At 42.3% G+C, this 26263-nt stretch overlaps 1 protein-coding gene across 15 annotated transcripts in view; it reads left to right on the top strand.

Annotated features, from left to right (window-relative positions):
- Nucleotides 1-26263, top strand: part of nfic (nuclear factor I/C) — a 185846-nt gene that overhangs the window by 48541 nt on the left and 111042 nt on the right. For 14 of the 15 annotated variants that reach the window (XR_007941417.1, XR_007941418.1, XM_051947307.1 and 11 more), the window contains exons 2-3: nucleotides 7764-7934; nucleotides 8185-8361. Coding sequence is in view for 13 of the 15 variants with exons in the window: in XM_051947307.1 (XP_051803267.1) it covers nucleotides 7764-7934; nucleotides 8185-8361 (348 nt within the window). In the remaining 2 variants the exon portion in view is untranslated. Of the gene's footprint in view, nucleotides 1-6705; nucleotides 7662-7763; nucleotides 7935-8184; nucleotides 8362-26263 lie in introns of those variants that run through there. The other variant, XM_051947305.1, reaches the window with a different exon arrangement.

The raw sequence follows: 26263 nt of genomic DNA, 5'->3' as shown, positions 1-26263 counted from the left end.
CCCTCTCCGGAGAAGAATACGCGAGTGTATCTTATGTCAAACCTGTGCTTGACCTTCTAAACAACACAGTCCTTCCCCCCCATGATGATGATACAGATCTGACAAAAGAGATCAAGAGGGGCATCCTCCAGTATTTAAATGAAAAGTACTCAGACCCTGCAACTGATGACCTCCTGGATATGGCCTCCTTTTTAGACCCACGATTCAGATCGACTTACATCGTCGATGACCGCAAAGAGTTTATTTTCACAAGAGCTACAGCAGAAATTCAGGCACTGCTGGAGACGCAAGAGCCAGGGTCATCATGTACAAGCACAGGAGTTGCTGAAGAAGACCAGAGAGAACCCAAGAAGACTAAACAAAGTCTGGGCAGTTTTTTCAAAAAATCCTCTCAGCTTCACCCAGCTTCCCACACTGACAGAGAAGCTATTGGAATTGAGCTGAGGAGTTACCTGCAAGCACTGGAAGTTGATGGTGAGACTGACCCACTGGAGTGGTGGAGGCTGCACCAGGTCAACTTTCCCAGGGTGGCAATCATAGCCAAGAAATACCTCTGTATCCCTGCCACAAGTGCACCCTCAGAAAGGGCATTCAGCACCAGTGGCAACATTGTAACATGCCACAGATCAGCATTGAAGCCTGAGACAGTGGACAAACTTGTGTTCCTGGCAAACAACCTCCGATGTGCAAGAATGTTTAGTCACTGCACACAAGGAGCATAGCACTGATAGTCAACTTTCCCCGGGTGGCAATCATAGCCAAGAAATACCTCTGTATCCCTGCCACAAGTGCACCCTCAGAAAGGGCATTCAGCACCAGTGGCAACATTGTAACATGCCACAGATCAGCATTGAAGCCTGAGACAGTGGACAAACTTGTGTTCCTGGCAAACAACCTCTGATGTGCAAGAATGTTTAGTCACTGCACACAAGGAGCATAGCACTGATATTCACTGATATTCATTTTTGGTATTTGCACTAGATAGGCCTACTGATGAAAGCTGCTGTTCTACATTGACGGAAAAGAGACCTGTTTGACTTAAGTTAACAATTATTTGATAGTTTACAATTTGCACTTTTGTTCAAGCCATATAGCTTTGTTTTTTTTCAAAAGATTTACTAATATTTTAAAATTCCTCATGTTTGAGATGTTAAATAAATGTTCCTAAAATTTAATTATTTTTTGAAAGTGTTTTTATTCTGCTGCAATATATTGGAGTATTTTCACAAAAAAGTAATTTGGATGCATCTTTACTGGGGGAAAAAATATCGTGATATATATCGTTATCGCACAAATTTCAGATTGTATCGTGATATAGATTTGAGGCTATATCGCCCACCCCTACTGTGCTGACAGTAAGAGCCTTGGGAATGATTGGGAAAATTATTTAAATTGAAGGTTATTTATATAAACTTGGTAGCTGGAAAGTAGAAGCTAGGGAACAACATTCATCCATCCATCCATTCTCTATACACCGCTTTATCCTCACTAGGGTCGCGGGGGGTGCTGGAGCCTATCCCAGCTGACTCGGGCAAAGGCAGGGGACACCCTGGACAGGTCGCCAGTCTGTCGCATAGCTACATATATAGACAAACAATCACACTCACATTCACACCTATGGGCAATTTAGAGTTATCAATTAACCTTAGCATATTTTTGGACTGTGGGAGGAAGCCGGAGTACTCGGAGAAAACCCACGCATAAGATCCCAGGCCCAGGCCGGGATTTGAACTGGGGATCTTGTTGCTGCAAGGCAAAAGTGCTAACCACTACGTCACTGTGCAGCCAGGGACCAACATGTGAACACTAATACAGTGGAGACACTGAATTTGTATTTCTGTACATTGATTAGGCTAACTACCCAGATAGCAAACTATGGGTGAATCAATGTTGAATCTATGTTGAGACCTAACGTCGAAATTATACAGAAAGTGCAAGGTTGATAAAATGTTGAGTCAACGTTTGCTTTTCAACCATAAATCACACTTTACCCAGATAGCAAAAGATGTTAAATCAATGTTGAATTAGGGTTAAGAAGGTTGAATAGTGGTTACGGCTGAAGACTGATGGTTGGATCAGCGTTGATTCAACAACATTTTGTCAACATTGACGTTTGTGTTTAAAAGATACCATTGAATCTACATTGTATTTTGGTTTAATTAAAATGTTTGACAGGTCAATGTTTAATTAATGTTGAATATATGTTTGCAAACATGTAATCTATGGAAGCAAACGTTGACTCAACATTTTATCAACCTTGCGCTTTCTGTATAATTTCAACGTTAGGTCTCAACATAGATTCAACATTGATTCACCCATAGCTTGCTATCTGGGTAGATTTATCAAACTAACAACACAATAGCAACTACTAATTATGATAACTATAACACACATTGAGACAAGACAACAACACAAAAGAAATGCTGTGAATGTGAGTGAGGGGGGGAAAGGAAGGAAGAGAAGATAATATTATGATACAATATTGGGGTAAATGTTGTGATGTAATATGACGTTCGCAGAAGAAGGGATTAATAGACCACACCTGAAATCAGCTGCTAATTTGATGGTAGACAAATTTGGAGACTTACAGGACTTTGTGTGGCAGGACAGCCCAGTCCGTCTCCACTCATGTTGTGTATTGGATCAGGTGGTATAGTTTTCAGTTGCTCCCAGTCATTGAATGCAGCTGGGAGCAATCATCCAATCGCATCTTGATTATTGGGCGGTGCTAGAGTGCATTATATCTGTGAGGGCTGCACGTTTTCCACATGCGTCCTCTACCTTGAGCTGGGGTGTTCACTCAGCCACGTGGTTTGCCGGGGCAGTCTTGAGATGCTGGCAGAGTATTTTTCTACCTACCTGTCAGGTACATTCCAACGTGGTCACTGCGTCTCCCAGCGACGTTTGTGCTGTGTTTGATCTGCTTGTTGCTTTCAGTAGAATTCGGCTGGTACCTTGGCCGAAGGCTGGGAGCTGGGTGTGTGGCCTCGGAGCTGGGCATAACCTATGCATCGCGTTGGATTTTTGAGGTAGGCTGGCTCATTCTTGTCATTTTGAATGTGTGCTGGGCTGCCCGTGAACTGACTGTTTCTGACTGCTGTTGGCAGTGATCATGCGGGTTCTCTGTGGTTGTTTGCCCCGATGCCTGAGGAGCTGCAGTTTTATTGATGAGCCGCTCTACGTCTGAAGCAAGCTGCTGCTGTTCTGTCTTCATGTGCTGTCTCCATGTTCAGTGCAGCAAGTTCTCTACCAATCGGGAATTGCTGCATTGGTTTTATTCTCTGCTTTTAAAAACAATCTTGGTGTGTGTGTGCCCATCGCCTGGCACGCCCGTTATTGTTTGCAAAATTATTAGCATCAGAATTACTTTTCTTTGATTTTTGTAATCTGTTTATTATTCTCTCTTTTCGGGATTCTGTGTTTAGTTTTGCAAATATTTCTTTGGGTTATGTATGATTGTTTCTTTTGTTTGTTTGATTTGTTTGGGTGAGCAAGTGGCCTGATTGGCTTTGGTGGCGACCTCCAGGGTTCAGTATCATAGTGTGGTGTCAGGGTAGTTCTAGAGATCTCTGTTCCTGGGGCTAACCGTATTTCTCTTTCTGTGGACAGGAGCTGTTGGGCTGTGTGGCGAGTGGCTGGCTGATTCCCCCCTGAGGTGGTGGTCCCCTCACTCCCTGTACAGTAGAGCACTTGAGTGTCCATTAGTGGGGCGGCTGTGGCTCAGGTGGTAGAGCGGGTCGTCCAATGATCGAATGGTTGGCGGTTCGATTCCCGCTCTCGCCTAGTCATGTGCTGCATGCCGAAGTTTCCTTGGGCAAGATTCTGAACCCCGAATTGCCTACTAGTGACTGTTCCACTGGTGTGTGAATGTATATACTGACTGATGTTGCAGGTTGATTAGCAACCTGCACATTAGTGTGTGAATGTGTGTGTGTCTGGGTGAATGGGAGCAATTGTTGTAAAAGCGCTTTGAGTACTCTGATGAGTAGAAAAGCGCTATATAAGAGCAAGTCCATTTAGTGGTTTTGTTTTTTTGCATGTGTGGTGTGTTGCATCCGGACCCTCTCCCTCCCTCTTCAGTTAGTCATTCCAGTCTGGTAAGCCCTCAGCCCTAAGTTCAGTATATAGATGTTCGGTGGCTGCACCCTGGAGGTCCTAACAGATTACCTCTATTTGGCCACCTACTATTGAGCTGTCTCGTGGCACCGCCACTAAGGTTTTTATATTGAACATTGTCATTTTAAACAAAGAATACATTGTTAATAAATTCTATTTTGTGTATATTTGAGTCATGTCTGTCTCTCATGTCATACATCCCTGTGAGACCTTTCCCTGTATTGGAGTGGTGGTTCCCTCTAATAAGATTTCCTGGGGGTGAAATTCCCCCAGGTGGCGTTGTCAGTCATTTGGTAGTCAGCCAAAGTACATTAACCCTCGTAGCATTGCCACATTTGGTAATGAAAGAGAATTTAGAAGGTTGCACCAAATTGCAGTGACTGAAAGTTACTTGTGTGCATGCTGTGATGCTTCGGCAGAGCTCCTGCTGACTGTCTGGTTGGCCTGTTGATCTGGGTCAGAACAGTGGTGGACGTAGTAGAGCCTCCAAGTTGGTCTTGAAGGACTTGAGTAGAACTCAGGAAGGACTCTTTGTAAGAAGAACTCAAAGGAAAGAGAACTATTGGAAAGTAGGAGGCATAGTGTGGTGATCTTGATGATGTTGCTAAAATAAGTGTTCAGCAGTTTCTTTCAAATCATTACACATGGAGAATGGTTAAATCCAAAATGGTGGAATAGGGTTAGGGTTGGTTAGGGTTAGGATTAGAAAGAGCAATCTGATAAAGAAAATGTTAGTAGAGTCATTTTTGGGGGTTTCGTGACCAACCTCTCCGAACCTTTTTTTCTTTATGGATTTGGCATTCTAGACCATTTTGAAGGAAAATTAGCTCCTATATACCTGCCAAAAATGATGGCTAACTTTTTTACAGCCCAAAATTCAAAATGACCGCCAAAGTCGCTGCCACTGCCTATATCTCAGTAACTAATTGAGCTAGGAGGTTGATTTTGGTGTCTAGACATAGGTTTTTGGGGTCAAGCATTCCAATACTGCCATTTCTTTACTTGTAAAACATGTCCATTACAGTGAAATCCAATATGGCCACCAATATGGCCACCGATATACATTTTTTTTGTTTCTCGACTACCATGTGACCTAGAAAGCTGTTGTTGGAGTCAAAACAGAGGTTTTGGGGCTCAAGCTATCTTTTCATGTCAATTGTAGTCTGTTAAACTGATTACATAATCAAGAAATCCAAGATGGCCGCCGGCTGCTATTTTCAAATGCAATGAAATTCATCATATCTGGCTCCAGATGAGCTAAAATGACCTGTGAGGTGTCATTTCTTGCTATTCTCACCCTGATATGAATCCATAGTGGCCATTACTGTCCAGATCAACATCAACCGGCCGCCATCTTGGATTACACTGCAAATTTGATATCGCCAACAAGTTTTTTTTCCCACATCTTGACTGGTACAGTTTACTTCATTCATGTCCTATCGGTGAAGGGTGTCTTTGCAGCTGGTAATACCAAAAGCAAGACACCTGGAGAAGCAAGGGCCGCAAAGTGGAGGGCCCAGAAGATGAAGAGCACTATGCGATTGATGCCAGACTCTGACAGTCTGTATCAGCACCTGCTTCGGGCAAACTATCTAGCATATTTGCAGAAGCATTACCAGCTGCAAAGACACCCTTCACCGATAGGACATGGATGGCATCTGGTCAACAGGTTTTGTCTACCTGTACGATCGACAGAACCCCCACTTCCATTGTCCATGCCAAAACCGCCCAAGCCGAACACAGACGTCAACAGTGATGAGAGCGGCGATGAAGCACAGAGTGACTCTGCTAGTGCGAGTTCATGCAGTGACTCCAGTAGTGATAGTGATGTCGCAGACTATTGAAGTTGGACTTAAGTAAAAAAAAATGGTGTGGTGATGAAGTGAAGTAAGGTTGGACTTTCCCACATCTTGACTGTACCAGTCAAGATGTGGGAAAAAAACTTGTTGGCGATATCAAATTTGTAGTGTAATCCAAGATGGCGGCCGGTGGCCATTTCAAAATTGATGTTGATCTGGACAGTAATGGCCACTATGGATTCATATCAGGGTGAGAATAGCAAGAAATGACACCTCACAGGTCATTTTAGCTCATTTGGAACCAGATATGATGAATTTCATTGCATTTGAAAATAGCAGCCGGCGGCCATCTTGGATTTCTTGATTATGTAATCAGTTTAACAGACTACAATTGACATGAAAAGATAGCTTGAGCCCCAAAACCTCTGTTTTGACTCCAACAACAGCTTTCTAGGTCACATGGTAGTCGAGAAACAAAAAAAATGTATATCGGTGGCCATATTGGTGGCCATATTGGATTTCGCTGTAATGGACATGTTTTACAAGTAAAGGAATGGCAGTATTGGAATGCTTGACCCCAAAAACCTATGTCTAGACACCAAAATCAACCTCCTAGCTCAATTAGTTACTGAGATATAGGCAGTGGCAGCGACTTTGGCGGTCATTTTGAATTTTGGGCTGTAAAAAAGTTAGCCATCATTTTTGGCAGGTATATAGGAGCTAATTTTCCTTCAAAATGGTCTAGAATGCCAAATCCATAAAGAAAAAAGGTTCGGAGAGGTTGGTCACGAAACCCCCAAAAATGACTCTACTATGTTATCAGATTTTCACTCCCATTTCCTGCAGGGTCAGAAGTTGGTTAGTTTTTTCTGGTACTCATTTGGTCCCTTGTATGCCAAATAGTGACGGGGGGATTGAGTCAGTGACTTGATTAATGTGGACCCCATCCACACTATTGGTGTCTTTTTGTCTTGAGGTGTGTTGTGAAATCCTCTGAAGGTGTGCTTTCTCGTGGTCTTAGCCTAATAACACAAACTTCATGCCATCCTCACAGATTTGGACGATGTCTTCTTTTAAGGTTGAACATCTGGTGGAGTGCCCTAATGTCTCTGCTCCATGGATCACAGCGTAGCCTGTCTCCAGTCTGAGACTGAAAATGAAAACTTGCTCTTTCTTTCTTTTAAAGTTGATTATGCCTGATTGATCCTACCTTTCATACAACTGAGATCCAACCAAGCACATTTCACTAATAGCAATGTAGCACACATTATGATGAAAAGTAACTATAGTAACTGCAGAAAGTAACTCCAGTAACTGCAATGCCAACTAATATTTTCCAATTAGGAGAGAAGGAGCTCCTATTGTAGTGTGAAGGAAGACTGTTGACAGCAACCTCTCTCAAAGCTGCATTGGTTTAGCGTGCATGTGACAAGTTATATTAAATGTTTAGTTTTAAAAAACAAGCTTTTTGAGACTTTATAGGAAGCAGCTATTAATGAAAAAAAAACTGTCTGGTCCAAAATATGAATCTGAAAAAATTATTTTAATGAAATTGTGACATTTTAACACAATATAATACAGTGCTACTGACTTGACCTAATGAAACAAATTTTCAAACCTTCCATTAGTCACTAATTGTCCATTCTATGAGATGAGTAAAAATACCAAAATTGCCCAGACTAATGGAGGAAAAAATGGAAGAATATTCAAGGATGAAATCCAGCAGTGTTGAAGATTTCATTAAGGGTATGTAGTACTGCTCTTTCTTGTTTGTGTGTTTTAACTGATTTTGTGACTGATTAATGTGTATGTACTATCGGTATGTTTGTTTATCTGTCTATCATATAGGATGAATTCCATCCGTTCATTGAGGCTCTGCTGCCCCAGGTCCGTGCCTTTGCTTACACGTGGTTTAATCTCCAAGCCAGGAAAAGGAAATACTTCAAAAAACATGAAAAGAGGATGACTAAAGAAGAAGAAAGAACTGTCAAAGATGAACTGCTAGGAGAGAAGGCAGAGGTAGGATTAATAAGTGGAGTGGAAGAACCAAGCATTAATATTTTATCAAAAAGAAAAAAAATAGAACAAATTCTTTTGTTCTAACAAAACTTACACAAGACTTTTATTTGTGGTAAAAGTGATGTTTTGCAGTACATTTATACACTTGGCTCAGTCCCAAATTACACTAAGCATACCAATATGCTTGTAAAATGCACTATTAAATACATTACTTGACTTTTCTCTCTACACAATGTCATTCTGTTTCTAGGTGAAACAGAAATGGGCCAGCCGTCTTTTGGCAAAGCTAAGAAAGGACATTCGACCTGAATGCAGAGAGGACTTTGTCTTGTCAATCACTGGGAAGAAAGCTGCATGTTGTGTCTTGTCAAACCCTGACCAGAAAGGCAAAATGAGACGCATAGACTGTCTACGACAAGCTGACAAGGTAAATTGTAAACTGTTTTATCAGCAAGAAAACAGTGAATTTCATATAGTTGTCATTGTTGTGTATTGATATTGCACTCTGCCCTTTTTGACACACCTGTCTGGACAACAGTCACTGTTTTTTTTTAAAATCACATTGTTAAACCACTCACACATCAAGTAATTGCTTTAGTTAGCTTACTAATGTGTCTGATCTGATTCCTATTTTATTTGTTATTTTTCTAACCTTTATTTAACCAGGAGACATCCCATTGAAATTATCGACTTCTTTTGCAAGGGACCCCTGGTCAAGAGAGACAGCAGCAAATACAAAACACGGTTACAAAATTCCACAGTTAAAACACAATTAAGACACAAGCATAAAACAAAAGATAAAATTTACAAGCAAATTTTGACGAACAAGTGCAGATTGTGTAATTGGCCTCAAGAACTCGCAATTTGAATTTAGAAGCATTCAAGGAGATAAATTCAGTTAATTTCCAGTCTTTCTGCAACATATTCCATGCAGAAGGTGCTGAATAAACAAAGGCCTTTTCCCCCAATTTGGTATGAGCATGTGGAAAACAACAAAGGATCCTGTGAACGGAGAGAGTAAAGATCAGAACTTTTCTGTACAGTTAAGGAGCAAATGTCAGTGGGCAGTAGTCCTAGTATTTGTCAGGGAGACTGGAGGTTTGAACCCAGAGAGCAGACAAACAGAATAGGTGGAACAGGTCAGGTGAACCTGGTATATTTATTGGTTAATGAAATTAAACAAGGCAGAACATAAACTGGCTGGGGGGGGGGGTTCTAGAAAGTAAACAAACGCTCATCTTCAGGCAGGAGGAAGCTCAACTGCCAACAGAAATCCAAACTGAAATTAAAGCTGCAAGCAGCGATGGACGGGTCCTCGCATCCACGCTGGTCGGCGAATCCATGCACGTCCACCAGGTGGCACTGTGACTGAGAGTGTGTGCCGGCCTCTGAATCACATCTGGACCAGAGTTTAATCACACGTAAAATTTCAGCCAGATTGGAGCATGTTCAGACTAGTTATACAGCATTTCCTGCCCATCCACCACCAGGTGGCGCTGCAACTCAGAGTGTATTTCAAACAGTGGATGTGATGAGGGTTGGACTCTGATCACTCATGAAAAGTTTCAGGCTGATTTGACCATGTAGAGGCCAGTTGTACAGCATTTACTGTCCATCCAACAGGTGGCACTGCGACTGAGAGTGTCTGTTGGCCTGTAGATGTGATCAGGATTGGCTTGTGATCACACATGGAAAGTTTGAGGCAGATTGGAGCATGCAGAGGAGAGTTATACAGCAGTTGTTTCTTGGCGAAGCATCAAAACTCTAATGGTCGCCATGGCCACGCCATTTGGATTCTGGTTAAACTTTTGATAACTTTTCATCACCAAGTCCTGCTGTGTGGACTGACAAAATTTCAGGTCTCCTGGAATTATCCCCTTGGAGGTATTAACTCTCAAAAATGAGAAAAATCATAAAAAAATCTCACAATTAATCCAAGATGGCCGACTTCCTGTTGGGTTTAGGACATGGCTCCAAGAGGCTTTTTTGTGCGTCCTGATGTGCTCTATAAGCCTCCCAAATTTCATGGATGTAGGTGAAACGTGCTGGGGGGGCTGTTTGTTAAAAATACTGTAGGGGGCGCTATAACATGTGCAGTGCCGAGATGCATACAGTGTCGTTCCTTGGGTCGATGGTGATGTGTGTGGTAATTTTAGTGAGCATTGGAGTTTTCCTAACCTGTCAAACAGCACTTTGTTTTGCATGGCGATATTTCAACACGGTCTCACGGGGATTCGTGAAACTGTTACGTAAATTTTTTGTTTCTTTTTCGTGCGCACCAACACGATTTCGTCATGTTTTTCGTGCCGCTCACCACGAAATGTTTTTCGTGTTGCTCACAACGAAACCCGCTGTGGTAATCACAGCTGAAAGTGGTTTATACCAGCGGATTCATGACGATCTAAGCTGTCCATCGGCGTATACTGCTTGTGTGATCGCGTTTGCGGCCGCCGGCCGCCGGACATTCTTGAAATTCCTATGCAAATTGGGAAAAAAAAAAAAAAAAAAAAAAAAGGTAAGTGTACCACCGGGTTATGGTTATGGTTAGGGTTATGGTTAGGGACGATGTCATGCAAAATATAGCGTTGGATTCGCCATGGTTTTACATTAAAAATATAATACACACATTCGTTTGAAATACGTTCTGGGTGGCACGAAAAGTCCGCCGTTTAAAATACATTGGTGTGCATTTCGTGGTGAGCGGCACGAAAAACATGACGAAATCGTGTTGGTGCGCACGAAACCGAAACTAAAACTTACGTGACAGTTTCACGAATCCTCGTGAGATCGGGCTGGATATTTGGTTGCTACGGCAACAGCGTTGCATGAAATGTCACACCCTTGACAGTGTGGGATTGTCAAGAGGTGAAGACTCGACTGACCAATTTCCAGCATGATATCACCACGTTTGGGGCCATTGTACCTGAAAATATAAGACCTTAAACTTACTGTTACCAACAGGTGGCGCTATGACTTTTTCAGAATTTATGAGTGTGGATGTGATCAGACTGGACCTGGTGTCCATCATGTGAAGTTTGGGGCAGATAGGATCTTGTTCAGCTGAGATATGAATCGTTAAATTTTCATGGCGAAACATCGAAATTGGTTTGGCCGCCACAGACACGCCCTTTGATGACAAGTCACCATTTTCACTGAGATGCATCATCAATGTGTTCAGCCTGTTGTCACGGCATTTGAAGTGAATATGATCAACCGGGTAACAATAGGGCATGAAAGTGTAAAATATGTCTATTTCCTGAAACCACAAGGTGGCGCTATGACTGTCAATGAATATCCCTATGTGGATGACATCAGGACAGGACTGTCATCATACATGTAAAGTTTCAGGCAGATTGGCATAGATATATACAAACGCTAGATGTCTCGAGACGGAGTCGGCGGCGTCGTCACTTGGCGGCCATCTTAGGACAGGGGACTGCTCTGGCGCACTGTACTGTAGTCAATGGTAAGGTGGATGATTTCCTCACTTTAACACTCATAACTCGCTCAATTCTTGATTGATTTACAAACGGTTTAGTTTATTACAAACCTCATTAACGTGGCTATGATTCAGGCTCAATTCCGAAATCACAGTTTTTCGTTTTGAAAAATGCGGCATAGTTGTGTGTCTTTTCTGCCTGGCTACTCACATTGAAGATGGTGTTACTCACAATCTGATTTTCAATTATTAGGTTTTCCTGAGACCAACGTTTTTTGAGAACCTAATCTTTAGGCGAAATTACATTCTTTGTGGTTGTGGTTGTATTTATTTGCTTGTTAACAGACTTTGATTGAGACCTTAGACTTATTGTTTGTATACATCTATGCCTGGATTAGTTAGCCTGCAGTCGAAATGCATTGTGGGTAATGTAGGCACCAGGTTCATGAAAAGAAAAGACATCATCTCTTTTTGTTGTGCATTGATTTTGGTTGAGCTTTGTTTTTATCTGTGCATTAGAAAGCTGATAGTAATAAAAAAGTGCAATGCTAAATATTAAAATTACATTTACATCCATTTATGCTGAAAAAAGCTGATATCTGTGTTCATTATTATATGAATTCAATGGTTTTAATTATTCTTATGTAAGCAGTAAAACAAGTACATCTCTGACGTTTATAACAAACCAAGCTGTTGTAAAATCGGTTGAAAATTGAGCAATCTACAGTGATTTTAAAATCCATGCTCCATTGACTTCAATGTTATGAGTGATCGAGCAGTCCTGTCCCAAGATGGCCGCCATGTGGCGACGTTGCTCCCCATAGGCTGACAGCGCTCATGAGCCATCTAGTGTTTGTATATATCTATGCAGATTGGAACATGTTGAGAAGAATTAGACACCACTTCCTGTTTCATGGCGAAGGATCAGTTTTTTGAGGCTCCGCCATGGCCACACCTTTTGGCTTCTGGTTGAGTTTTTGATAACTTTTCATCAGAAAGGTCTGGTGCATGTACTGGCCAAATTTCAGTTCTCTCAGACTTACCCACTAGGAGCTATTAATTTTTGACAAATGTACAGCAAATTCAAGATGACCGACTTCCTGTTGGGTTTAGGGCGTGGCTGTGATTGACTTTTTGGTGTGTCCCGATGTGGTGCATATGCCCACCAAATATTGTAGCTGTAAATAAAACATTGTGGAAGTTGGCCTAATGACCACTTTTCAATTTTGCAGGTGGCGCTATAGAGCCATTTTGCCACACACAGGCGCAACTCCCATAAAATATCAAATTTTTTGCCAGTCCTGATGTGCACGCCAAATTTCACGCGTTTTGGAATATGATAAGGCCGCCAAAAGGCAATTCATTTCCCGCTAGGAGCTATTAAGTTTGGAAAATTTACAGCAAATTGAAGATGGCCGACTTCCTGTTGGGTTTAGGGCATGGCTGTAGTTGACTTTTTGGTGTGTCCTGATGTTCTGCATATGCCCACCAAATATTGTAGCTGTACATGAAACATTGTGGCAGTTGGCCTAATGACTACTTTTTCAAGTTTGCAGGTGGCGCTATAGAGCCATTTTGCCATGCACATGCGCAACTCCCATAAAATATCAAATTTTTCGCCAGTCCTGATGTGCATGCCAAATTTCACGCGTTTTGGAGTATGATAAGGCCGCCAAAATGCCGGCCACTTTAGAACTCTCCAGCGCTTTTTCTCCAACCACTTCTTGGTGCTATTTGAGGTATGTTTTGGGTCATTGTCCTGCTGGAACACCCATGATCTCTGACGAACCCCCAGCTTTCTGACATTAGGCCCTACATTATGGCCCAAAAATATTTCAGTTCAGTTCAGTTTATTTGCCATTAGCAGTATAAAACCACATTGGAAAGAGGTGCAAGATGCTCAAAGTGTACTGTCAACCTCTTTCTTTTTTTCAGAGCTCTTGCGACGGCGCCTCCCTCTGGCGCCGTCTTGATCTTTTGATAGTATTCAGATTTCATGATTCTTTGCACACCGTCAAAGCACCCAGTGCTAGAGGCAGCAAAACAACTCCAAAACATCTTTGAACCTCCACCATATTTGACTGTAGGTACTGTGTTCTTTTCTTTGTAGGCCTCATTCTGTTTTCTGTAAACAGTAGAATGACGTGCTTTTCCAAAAAGCTCTACCGTAGTCTCATCTGCCCACAAAACATTCTCCCAGAAGGATTGAGGCTTACTCAGATACATTTTTGCAAACTTCAGTGTGGCTTTTTTATGTCTCTTTGTCAGCAGTGGGGTTCTCCTTGGTCTCCTGCCATAGCACTTCTTCTCATTCACATGACGACGTATGGTCTGAGCTGACGCTTTTGCGCCCTGAGTCTGCAGGACAGCCTGAATTTGTGTGGAAGTTGACTGACGATGTTTTGCCACCATTCAGACTATCCTGCGTTGCATTCTGTCATCAATTTTTCTCTTCTGTCCCCGTCAGAGAGATCAGCCACAGTTCCATGAGTTATATACTTCTTGATTATAATACATACAGTGGACAAAGGAACTTCAAGATCTCTGGAGATGGTCTTGTAATCTTAAGATTGTTCCATGCTTTTCCACAGTTTTGCTCCTTAAGTCCTCAGACGCTTCTCGGCTCTTCTTTCTCTTCTCCATGTTTGGCGTGACACACATAGGCACACAACACATAGGTTGAGTCAACTTTTATACATTGTAACTGTACCTTCAGGTGTGATTTCTATATTGCCAGCATCCGTTACTTGCCACAGGTGAGTTTAAACGAGCATCAAATGTTTGAAATTAAAGGATTTATCCACAATTTTAAAAGCGTGCCAATAATTTTGTCTAGCCCATTTTTTGAGTTTTGTGTAAAGTTAGGTCAATTTTGGCCTTTTTCTTCTGCTTTTTTTGTGTTTTTCAATGCATATGAAGGAAATAAACACATGTATACCAAAACCATTTGTAATTGGAAAATTTTCCGGGAGAAATGGTATATTTTCTGGAAAAATTCCAGGGGTGCCAATAATGTCGACCAGGACTGTAGAATGGGAAACTTATCTCAGGAACGCCTTCAGAGAATTTGATCAGTTCTGGTACAAACATTCATTTAAACTCAAACATGAACTGCTCAAAGGTCACTAGGACCTCACCAAATAGATTTTAGCCATACCTTAATAATTCATACACTAATTATGATAAGGTTTAACAAAATAGTCTTTAATACATACAAGGCAGCAATTCAAGTATATTTTTTGTAATCTGGGGTAAAATAAATTCCAAATGATTTTTGGAATGCTACCTTCTGCATTTAGTGACAGTGGCAATAAGTCAGTGTTCACATCAGTCACCTCAGCTGGAAACAGAAGTTAGTCAGAAAGCAAGGCACAGTCTGACAAAGTCAACAGTGCAGTTTGGCTTGATATATGTGCAAAATCCTGTTTTTATTTACTAGATAATTTAAAAAAAATAATTTTCATCATCTAAGCAGTTGGCAGTCTGGGGCAGTTCATGAAATGATTTTTGAAGAATTTCTCACACTGTAAGGTAGTATTACAGAAATATCCTTATCAACATGCTCACAGCCAAAAATATGGCAAAACATGGAAGCAGTAAAATACACCCTGATCAGAAAGCTTGTTAGAAAAGTTGGCTTGAAATCCTAAATTCATAGTCACACTTTAGTAACCTGGCAATAGCCAGATTAATAATTGTGTAGGACTTGATAGTACTCCACAATGTCAATCTGGGACCGCTCCATGTAAATCCGTTCGGAGGAAAGAGGCACGGATTGGACAATGCAACAGTATGTCCCGCCTCTGACAGGTTTGTTTTTAGCCAATTGCGGGATCTTCACAACGAGCGGAGCCAATTGGTAGATTAAACTCTTACCAAAACCCGTAGGTAAAAAAGCACAAACATCTTTACCATCCAGAAATGCGCAAAGCGCCTCTCGTTGTTCTTCCTTCAAAGAAGCGATAGGAGATTCAGCTAAAACTGACTTAATAGCAGCATCTACATGATCATTGTCCTCCGTTGCCATGTTTGTTTTGATCTACTAGCGCTTGGTGTCGTCTTCACACCCGGATATCCCGCCCCACACACAAATACTGCTGCATAATTGGCCCGTGCCAACTTGGCTCTGTACGAACAGTGAATGCGGGAGCGGAGCAAGATGGTTTCTTGAGAGATTTGTGAACTCACAAATATCGTGAGAAATCAACTTGCTGGCAAGGTTAACACTTTAGACCCATCCATCCATCCATTCTCTATACACCGCTTTATCCTCACTAGGGTCGCGGGGGGTGCTGGAGCCTATCCCAGCTGACTCGGGCAAAGGCAGGGGACACCCTGGACAGGTCACCAGTCTGTCGCAGGGCTACATATACAGACGAACACTACAATTTAGACCCGTCCAATGAAATGGTATCATGAAGAGAAACAGGGATGCTGTGATTTCACATGATATATTTCTATTAGTGGTGGGACGCAATTACAAAAAAATACATTTATTACAGGCTTTGTAATTATTAATCGCATTTTTGTCAAATTGCATTATTTGACACAATAAGTAATTATTTTCAATTCAAAAAAATTTTTTTGACAGTTGAATCAATGAACAGACATAAGTTTATATACTGTATATATATATATATATATATATATATATATATTAATATATGTTTATTAGCATTTTTTAGAAAACAAGCAACACAAACATAACAGATAAAACAAAAACAACTCAGGTGTAACAAGACAGCAACAAATTATGCATCAGACAGGAATTCATATGGGCAGTCCAGGCCAGTTTAAGAAATCCTAGTATTATGGGAGAAGACATTGTGGGTCCAATATATTTTAAGTATGGTTCCCAGACTTGATGAAAATCGTCCACAGTTGAGTGTAGCATAGAGGTAATATATTCATTGGGAATACAGTCCATTATGAGATTGTGCCACGATTTTTTTGTTGGGGTGGTGTCCTTGCTCCAAAAGAACAAAATGTTCTTCCTAGCAGCAAAGGTGAATAATTTGAACAGTCTTTTATGCTTGCTGTTGGAAATACAGTGCCTATCATAAGTATTCACCCCCTTTGATGTTTTACCCTTTTATTGCTTTCATAAATCAATCATGGTCAAGAAAAATTAAAAAATATTGGAAAAAACTCTTTAATGTCAAAGTGAAAACAGATTTCTATAAAGTAATGTTAATGAAAGAAAATTATATAAATGAAAATAATTGTTTGCATAATTATTCACCCCCTTCAAGTCAGTATTTAGTAGATGCACCTTTGGCTGCAATCACAGCAGTGAGTCTGTGTGGATAGGTCTCAATCAGTCTTGCGCATCTGCCCACTGCAATTTTGCTCCATTCTTCTTTGCAAAACTGCTCAAGCTCTGTCAGGTTGCGCGGGTATCTGGCATGAACAGCCCTTTTCAAGTCCAGCCACAAATTCTCTATAGGATTGAGGTCTGGGCTTTGACTCGGCCACTTCAGAACATTTACCTGGTTCTTTTTTAACCATTCCTGTGTTGCTTTTGCAGTATGTTTTGGATCATTGTCTTGCTGGAAAATAAATCTTCTCCCAAGACGTAGATCTCTTGCAGACTGAAAGAGATTGTCCCCCAGGATTTCAGTGTATTTTGCAGCATTCATTCTGCCCTCTATATTTACAAGCCTTCCAGGTCCAGTTGCTGAGAAACATCCCCACAGCATGATGCTGCCACCACCATGCTTCACAGTGGGGATGGTGTGTTTTTGGTGATGTGCAGTGTTTGGTTTCCGCCAAACATGATGTCTTGTCTGATGGCCAAAAAGCTCAATTTTGATCTCATCAGACCAAAGAATCTTCTTCCACTTGACCATGGAGTCTTCCACGTGCTTTTTGGCAAACTCTAGTCGAGATCTAATATGACTTTTCTTCAACAGTGGCTTTCTCATTGCCACTCTCCCATAAAGCTTTGACCGGTGAAGAACCCGGGCAGCAGTTGCTACATGCGCAGTCTCTCCCATCTCAGCAGCTGAAGCTTGTAACTCCTTCAGAGTAGTTGTATGGGTCTTGGTGGCTTCTCTCACTAGTTTCCTACTTGCACGGTCACTCAGTTTACGAGGGCGGCCTGATCTAGGCAGATTCACACAAGTGCCATATTCCTTCCATTTCTTGATAATTGATTTCACTGAACTCCGAGGGATGTTCAGTGCCTTGGAAATTTTTTTGTAACCATCCCCTGAATTGTACTTCTCCATAACCCTTTCCCTGAGTTGCTTAGAGTGTTCTTCTGTCTTCATGGTGTAATGGTAGCCAGGAATACTGATCAACCACTCTCTGGACCCTTCAGACACAGGTGTTTTACAACTCAATCACTTGAAACACACCCACACCACTCAGGTGATCTTCATTTCACTAATTGTGAGACTATTGGCAACAATTTGATGGACCTCTATTGAATTAGACCATTAAATTAAAAAGGGGGTGAATAATTATGCAAACAATTACTTTTATTTATATAATTTTCTTTCATTAACATTACTTTATAGAAATCTGTTTTCACTTTGACATTTAAGAGTTTTTTCCAATGTTTTTTTTTGTTAAAAAAGCTAAATTTTATTGACCATGATTGATTTATGAAAGCAATAAAAGGGTAAAACATCAAAGGGGGTGAATACTTATGATAGGCACTGTATGAAGATTGGGGAGACAGAGTATGAGGCACATATGATCCAGCAGTGTTGACTTACCAAAAATAATGGCGAGTTCATTTATAATATCAAGCCAATAGCGCTGTAGACCAGATACATAATCACCAGTCTCAGAATTACATTTCCAACACAGTGGGGAGGAGTTAGAGTCCAGTTTGTTTTTGAGAATAGATGTAATATGGGCACGATGTACAATCCTAAACTGAATGGATTTGGCCTGGTTACAAACAGATATATCCATAGCGTGTGCCCACACTTCCCTCCTGCCAGGTCGCGTCGTCTATAGAGATGCCCAGGTCTCTCTCCCAAGCTTCCTTGGTGGGCTGGGAGGTTAGAGGTAGATTGGAAATAAGTACCTTTTTCGAAAATACTAATATGTTTCCCAGACATTTGAGAAGACAGGGCACTTTCCAGAGATGAGGCTGCACTGTTAGTTGCACTGTTAGAGTTGTGTCTTTTACAACAAAGTGTCTAATTTGTAGATATCTGAAAAACTCACTCTTATGTAGGCCATATCGCTGTTGTAACTGCTGAAAGGAGAGCAAAGTCTGGCCAGCAAACAAGTCTCCCAGTTGTGTCAGCCCACAGGTATGCAAAGTTCTGTATCCTTGGTCTATGCAGCCTGGCAGGAAGTCCAGGCCACCCAGAATAGGAGCCAGAGGAGATGTTCGGTGGACACAACCCGCTATGATGGGAATGGATCTCCAAGCTTTAACTGTACTTAAAGTGATGGGATTACTACAGAGCTTCTTAATCACATCAGAATTATTCACAAATAAAAGGTTAAATAGTGGACAATCTGCCATCATCGGAACTGACGTTAACGTTCCTAGTGGCATAGCCTCGGGTTTTCCTAGGTTGATTTTTTATCCTGAAAAGGCGCTGAATGAGGAGATCAATTTAATCAGAGACGGAATAGATAGTTCAGGATGAGACAGGAACATTAAAATGTCATATACGTAATGTAATTTTGTGGTTCCTCCCACCAACCAAAATACCGGATATTCAAGCACTCTGTGTCACTGCCTGCACTAGAGGTTCAATAGCTATATCAAAAAGCAATGGGCTGAGGGGGTCACCCTGCCTGTTACTTCGGTGAAGGGGGAAATTACTGGACCTAAGTCCATTGGTTAGGACAGCTGCAGCTGGAGAATTATACAGAATCTTGACCCAATTTGTAAAATTAACAGCTATGCCAAAGCGTTCCAAAGCATCGTGTAAATATGACCACTTGACCCGGTCGAAAGCCTTCTCTGCATCAAGAGAAAGTACCAATGCAGGGTCTTTGCAACTCTGTGATACTTGAATAATATTGAGAAGCCTTCTCATATTGTTATAAGAGTGCCGACCCTTAATAAAACCAGTCTGGTCCTCCTTAATAATGTGAGGTAACACTTTTTCCGGGTAATATTTTGGAAAACAGTTTCTGATCGGCATTAAGTAAAGCTATTGGTCAGTAGGAGGTACAGCTGTCAGGGCACGTGCCCCTTTTCAGAATAAGAGAGATGTTGGCTTCTCTGAGTGACTGGGGTAGAATTCCACTTTCAAATGAATGGTTAAACATAACTAAAAGAGGACCCAGGTGGATAAAGCTAAACTCCTTTTAAAACTCCCATCCAAAACCATCTGGTCCTGGGGCCTTACCTGATGGCATAGATTTCAAGGCAGAGCTTCCTCTTTTGTGAAAGGAGTGTTTAGTTGTAATTTTTGGTCCTCTGTCACCTGAGGGCACTCTAGATTTAAGAAAAATTCTTTCATGAAGACTAGGGCATCGTCAGACTGTTCGGACTTATACAGAGTATAATAAAATAATGCATATTCTTTGTTAATAGATTTGGTGTCAAAGATCTGACTCAATTATTATTGGTAATGGAAACAATAGTTTGAGAGTCAGACCTGTTTTTAGCAAGATTAGCGAGAAATTTGCCAGGTTTATCCCCAAACTCATAGAGCCTTTGTCTAGCAAATTTAAGGAAGTGTTCAGAGTCCTGAATCAGCAGACTGTTCAATGTGGTGTGTGTGGCAGATAGCTCCTTCATTAAATTTGTGCTTGGGGTTGAAATAGGAAGTTTCTCGAACTGAGCTATTCTGAACTCAGGACGTTTACATTGGTCATTTCTCTGACGCCTTTTGGATGTTGTAAATGAAATAAGGCCCCAAGAAAAAGCTTTGTATGTTTCCCAAACGACAGAGGGATCATCTGTAGATATAGAATTTATAAAACAAAAAAAATCCTAAATTCAGCGGTAAAGTATGAGATGCATTTTCCATTCTTAAGAAGGGATGATTGAAACCTCCAGCGCCTAGACAAAATCCTGTCCTCTGAAAGAGAATAAACCAAATACAGAGGGGCATGGTCAGAGCAGCCAAAGTAGTTTAAATCAATCCACTGGACTTTAAGAAAGTTCCTTGAAGACATTTCACCTCTCATCCAAGAGGCTTCTTCAGTTCTGGTGGTGGTTGGTGTTGCCTCAGCTTTTAAACCTCTGTGAGGTGTGTCCAGGGCTATTATTCCAACGACCAATACCAAAACTCATCTGACTACTCAACGATGGTCGTTGTGAGTATCGGTGGGGGTCGTTGAAATGCGTCACTGAGCCCTTGTGTGCTAATGGTGGTCATTAGCATGAGTCTGCTGAGTAGTTCTTTTGGGGAGTTTTGAAAGGACCTGATTGTAAATTGGTGAAAGATGATGTCGCAGACCACCCCCACTGTTCAGAGATGGCTTCTCTACCTTGACATGGATGGCTTCTTTCACTCTTCTCTCAAACCATCTGTCCTCCCTGTCCAACATCTGAACATTGGTGTCCTGAAACGAGTGTCCTTCTTCCTTAAGGTGAAGGAAGGTTGCCGAATCCTGTCCTGAGGAGCTGGCTCTCCTGTGTTGAGCCATGCACTTGTTAAGTGGCTGTTTGGTTTCCCCTATGTACAGATCTGAGCATTCCTCGCTGCATTTAACTGCATACACCAGGTTGCTCTTCTGGCTGTGTGGTGTGGGGTCTTTTGGGTGGACCAGTCTTTGCCTGAGGGTGTTATTTGGCTTACAAAAGACAGGGATCTGGTGTTTGTTGAAAATCCTCCTCAGTTTTTCAGACACATATGGGATCACTATATTGTTGCGCCTGCTCTTCTTCTCTTCCGTCTTCACTGGGTTGTTCTCCTTTCTGGATCTTGTGTGAGCCTTCACAAAGGTCCAGTCAGGGTATCCACAAGTTTTTAGTGCCCCTTTCAGGTGTTTGTGTTCTTTTTCCTGGCCTTGGGTACTTGTGGGTAACTTGTAAGCCCTGTGTTGCAGGGTCCTGATGACTCCTAGCTTGTGCTCCAGTGGATGGTGAGAGTCAAAAAGCAGGTAATGGTCCGTGTGTGTTGGTTTCCTGTATATCCCAACACTCAGACTTCTGTCCTCTTCTATGCGGACCTCAAAATCCAAAAAGGGCAACATGTTGTCCTGTACATCCTCTCTGGTGAACTTGATGTTGCTGTCCACCGAGTTGATGTGTTCAGTGAAAGTTTGCACCTCATGAATTCTGATCTTGACCCATGTGTCGTCCACGTATCGGAACCAGTGGCTCGGTGTTTCTTTGTTGAACGAGGTCAGGGCCTTGTGTTCCACTTCTTCCATGTATAGATTGGCCACAATAGGAGACACTGGCGAACCCATAGCACATCCATGTTTCTGCCTATAGAAACTCCCTCTGTACTGGAAATAGGTGGTGTTCAGGCAGAGGTCCAAAAGTTGGCAAATCTGGTCTGGGTTGAGGTTTGTTCTGTCGCTGAGGGTGTTGTCTTGTAAAAGCCGTTGCCTCACTGTTTCCTCCGCCTCCATTGTGGGAGCACATGTGAATAGGGAGGTGACGCCGTAGGATACCATGGTCTCATCTGTATCCAATCTCAGTCCTCTCACCTTTTCCACAAAGTCCATGGAGTTCTGTACATGGTGAGGATTCTTCCCTACCAACGGGGCCAAGATGGTGGCTACATGTTTGGCGAGGTTAAAGGTGACAGAGTTAATGCTGCTGACAATAGGTCTGAGGGGAGCTCCTTCCGTATGAATTTTGGGGAGGCCATATATGCATGGAATGGCATCCCCAGGGTACAGGCGATGGTATTGCAGGCGATTTATTGTTTCTTCCTTCTGTAGCTTCTGTAGGCAATCCACAACCTTCTTTTTGTTTTTTGTAGCTGCTGGTTGGGTCGTGCTTCAGGGTCTCGTAAGTGCTGTTGTCATGAGAGGTGAAGCGTCTTCAAGGAACTTTCTTAAATTCCAGTGGATTGATTTAAACTACTTTGGATAATCGTGACCTGGATGAATGAGAACCTACACGGACATCAGAATACCCAATATCACAGCATATAGAATTTAGCACTCTCGCTTGCCCAGAGGGGAGAGATGTACCTGGTGGGAGTTTATCCAGCAAAGTTAAAATGACAGTTAAAATCTCCTCCCACAAAGCAATCATCAGATGACAGTTCAGAAAAAGCAGCAAATGCCTTGGTAAGAAAGTCGGGGGAGTAGCCAGGTGGGCAGTATAAATTCATTAATGTTATGTTCTTTCCCAAAAGTACTCCTTTGACAATTACATGACGCCCTTGATTGTCTTTAACTCAGGTACAGGGTGGGGAAGCAAAAATGTCCTTTTGACAAATTTGAATGTCCTGCCCAAACGGTGAGGGTAATCAAAACAATAATTAAAATCAAACTTCCTTACCTTTAACCAATCTTTTTAGTAATTGTCAGACTTTGGTGCATTGTGAAACGAGCAAGCAAAACGCAATAGGGATTGCGATCTCCTGGATGCCCAACTCCCTCAAAAGGACATTGCGAAAATTGTTGGCATCAGTGAGAGGACCATTCGCCGCATCCAGCATGCCAGACAATCCAGTTTGGGCACCAAGAGATCTCCAGATGGTCCTGGGAGTCTTGGGCTAAGATTGCAATAAGATGCCCCCTACTTCTTCAAGCCAGATCAGTAAATTGGGGCTGATGTGTACTACATAGTTCTGAGGTACACCGTTTTGCCCTGGCTGAAGGCCACCTATCCTGACAACAACTATGTGTGGCAGCAAGATGGGGCTCCCACTCACACATCTGTGAGTAGAATTTGGTGAACTTCTGGCCCAAAGACATTTGGCCCCCGAGCTCACCTGAGCTAAACCCGCTGGATTTTTTCTGGTTGGGCGCCATTGAGTTGAGGAACAATGCCACCCCTCCTGCCAATATGGATTTACTTAAGGCTGCAATCTCCAGGGAATGGGAGGCCTACCCCAAGGAGGATATCAGGGGGGCCTGTGCCTCTTTCAGAGGCTGTATCGAGGCCTTCATCATGGCTGATGGAGGACATATTGAATAAACGCGTTCTGAAAGCTTTAAATTTGTGTTCTTCAAGAAATCAGTTCATAATTCCAAAGAATAAAAAAGTTATACCCAATTATAGTTATTTTTTTTTAACCAGACAGGACATTTTTGCTTCCCCACCCTGTAAGGCATCTGAATACAAGTTTTTACTGACCAGAATAACCACACCTCTGCCAGAAGAAGAACAATAGGAAGCTGCAAAAACCTGTCCTACCCAGCCCCTCTGCAACTTAGTGACTTCCTTGTCCTCCAAATGAGTCTCCTGTAGAAAAGCAACAGAAACATCTTCTTTTTTAAGATATGACATTATCGCTAACCTCTTGGCCGGTTTTTGGAGGCCCGAATGTTCCAGGAGAAGAGCTTAATGGTATTTAGATTGGACATATAAGCTATTGTTTATAATGAGGAGATGATCAACTCAGGCCCCAGTCAAATCACCCTCCCCAAGTGATGAGCATGGCACACCATTGTTCACCTTAAGTATTGCCTGTACATATCCTGAGCTAAACACGGAAACTAGAAAGAACAAACATAGGAAATGCTGTGTGTGAAACAAAATACAGACCAAGGGTCTTTCCCCAAAGAAACGGGGACTGTTCACCATACGTTAGAGATATCAATCTGTCAATCCATTCCGTGTCCGGGCCGGGTGAGGTTTCCCGTGTTGAGTCAAATTAAGCCGCAGGATCACAACAGTGAAAAGGTAGAAAACAAACTCTATCTGGAGCAACCGTGCCACTCAGCCAGAGATGTCTACAATGTTCAAAAGTTCCAACCGGCATCAGGAGAGTTGAGTCAGACTTACCGGCATGGACGAAAGAGAGAAAAAAAAGAGGAAAAGGGGGGAAAAAAGCTGTCACGGTTGTGATGGGTCAGGGGTGAAACATCCTGTGTGAGGACCGTGGTGTGGTATCATGCATGCAGGGAGTCTATGTAATCTTGCACTTTCCCTGAGTTGGCAGATGTCTTTTTGAAGTCTCCGTGGGTCACCTGAAGAGTAACGGGGAATAGCATGGCATAAGGTGTCCCACGCTCCTGCAGCCGCTGTTTCACCGCATCATACGCCTTGCGGAGCATCCCTAGAAGTGAGAGAGTTGTCATTGGTACAGACTTCAATGGACATGTTGGTACAGGAAACAGAGATGATGAGGAGGTCATGGGCAGGTTTGGTATCCAGGAGAGGAACGCAGAAGGACAGATGGTGGTTGACTTTGCAAAAAGGATGGAAATGGCTGTAGTGAATACTTTCTTTCAGAAGAGACAGGAACATAGGGTGACCTATAAGAGTGGAGGTAGGAGCACAAAGGTAGACTACATCTTGTGTAGATGGTGTAATCTGAAGGAGATCAGTGACTGCAAAGTAGTGGTAGGTGAGAGTGTAGCCAGACAGCATAGGATGGTGGTGTGTAGGATGACCCTGGTGGTGAAGAAGATGAAGAGGGCAAAGGCAGAGCAGAGGACCAAATGGTGGAAGCTGAAAAAGGAAGAGTGTTGTATGACTTTCAGGAAAGAGTTGAGACAGGCTTTGGATGGTCAGGAGGTGCTTCCAGATGACTGGACAACTACAGCAAATGTGATCAGGGAGACAGGTCGGAGAGTACTTGGTGTGTCATCTGGTAGGAAAGGAGATAAGGAGACTTGGTGGTGGAATGAGGTGGTGGATGAGTAGATCCAGAGAAAGAGGTTAGCTAAGAAGAAGTGGGACACTGAGAGGACTGAAGAGAGTAGACAGGAGTACAGGGAGATGCAGCGTAAGGTGAAAGTAGAGGTGGCAAAGGCCAAACAAGGGGCTTACGATGACTTGTATGCTAGGTTGGACAGTAAGGAGGGAGAGACTGATCTGTATAGGTTGGCAAGGCAGAGAGACAGAGATGGGAAGGACGTGCAGCAGGTTAGGGTGATAAAGGATAAGGATGGAAGTGTGTTGACAGGTGCCAATAGTGTGATGGGAAGATGGAAAGAGTACTTTGAAGAGTTGATGAATGAGGAAAATGAGAGAGAACGAAGAGTAGAAGAGGTGACTGTTGTGGACCAGGAAGTAGCAAAGATTAGTAAGGATGAAGTCAGGAGGGCATTGAAGAGGATGAAGAGTGGAAAGGCACTTGGTCCTGATGATGTACCGGGCTTTGCAAAAGTTCTGTTACACGGTTTCATGATCTTTAGAGACGTTTACATGTCGGAGTGAAAAATTCCATTAAATAAACTGAAAGTTCTACCTTATAGGCAGGTGTCCTTAATACAATTTTTTTCTCCGGTGAAGTTGTATCAAGATGGAAGTTGCCGGAAGTAGCCGGATGACCGTCCACAGAGTCGTGGAGAGGCTCAAGGACGGTGAAGATCTTTCAGTGATCTTTCAAGAATGGTGAAGACCTGAAAGATCTTCACCATTCTTTAGCCTCTCCGCAACTCTGTGGACGGTCATCCGGCTGATGTTCAGCACAAAGGAGAGCAGACATCTTATGTCTTTTGACTTCCATCTTGATACAACTTCACTGGAGAAAAAATTTGTATTAAGGACACCTGCCTATAAGGTAGAACTTTCAGTTTATTGAATGGAATTTTTCACTCCGACCTGTAAACGTCTCTAAAGATCACGAAACCGAGTGTAACAGAATTTTTGCAAAGCCCGGTACCTGTGGAGGTATGGAAGTGTCTCGGAGAGGTAGCAGTAGAGTTTCTGACTGGGTTGTTCAACAGGATCTTAGATAGTGAGAAGATGGCTGAGGAATGGAAGAGAAGTGTGCTGGTGCTCATCTTTAAGAACAAGGGAGATGTACAGAGTTGTGGCAACTACAGCGGAATAAAGCTGATGAGCCACACGATGAAGGTATGGGAAAGAGTAGTTGAAGTT

Source organism: Acanthochromis polyacanthus, chromosome 4 (genome assembly GCF_021347895.1).
Source record: "Acanthochromis polyacanthus isolate Apoly-LR-REF ecotype Palm Island chromosome 4, KAUST_Apoly_ChrSc, whole genome shotgun sequence".
Lineage (NCBI taxonomy): Eukaryota > Metazoa > Chordata > Actinopteri > Pomacentridae > Acanthochromis > Acanthochromis polyacanthus.
Note: the sequence above shows the minus strand (reverse complement) of the source record. Positions and strands in the feature narration are given on the sequence as shown.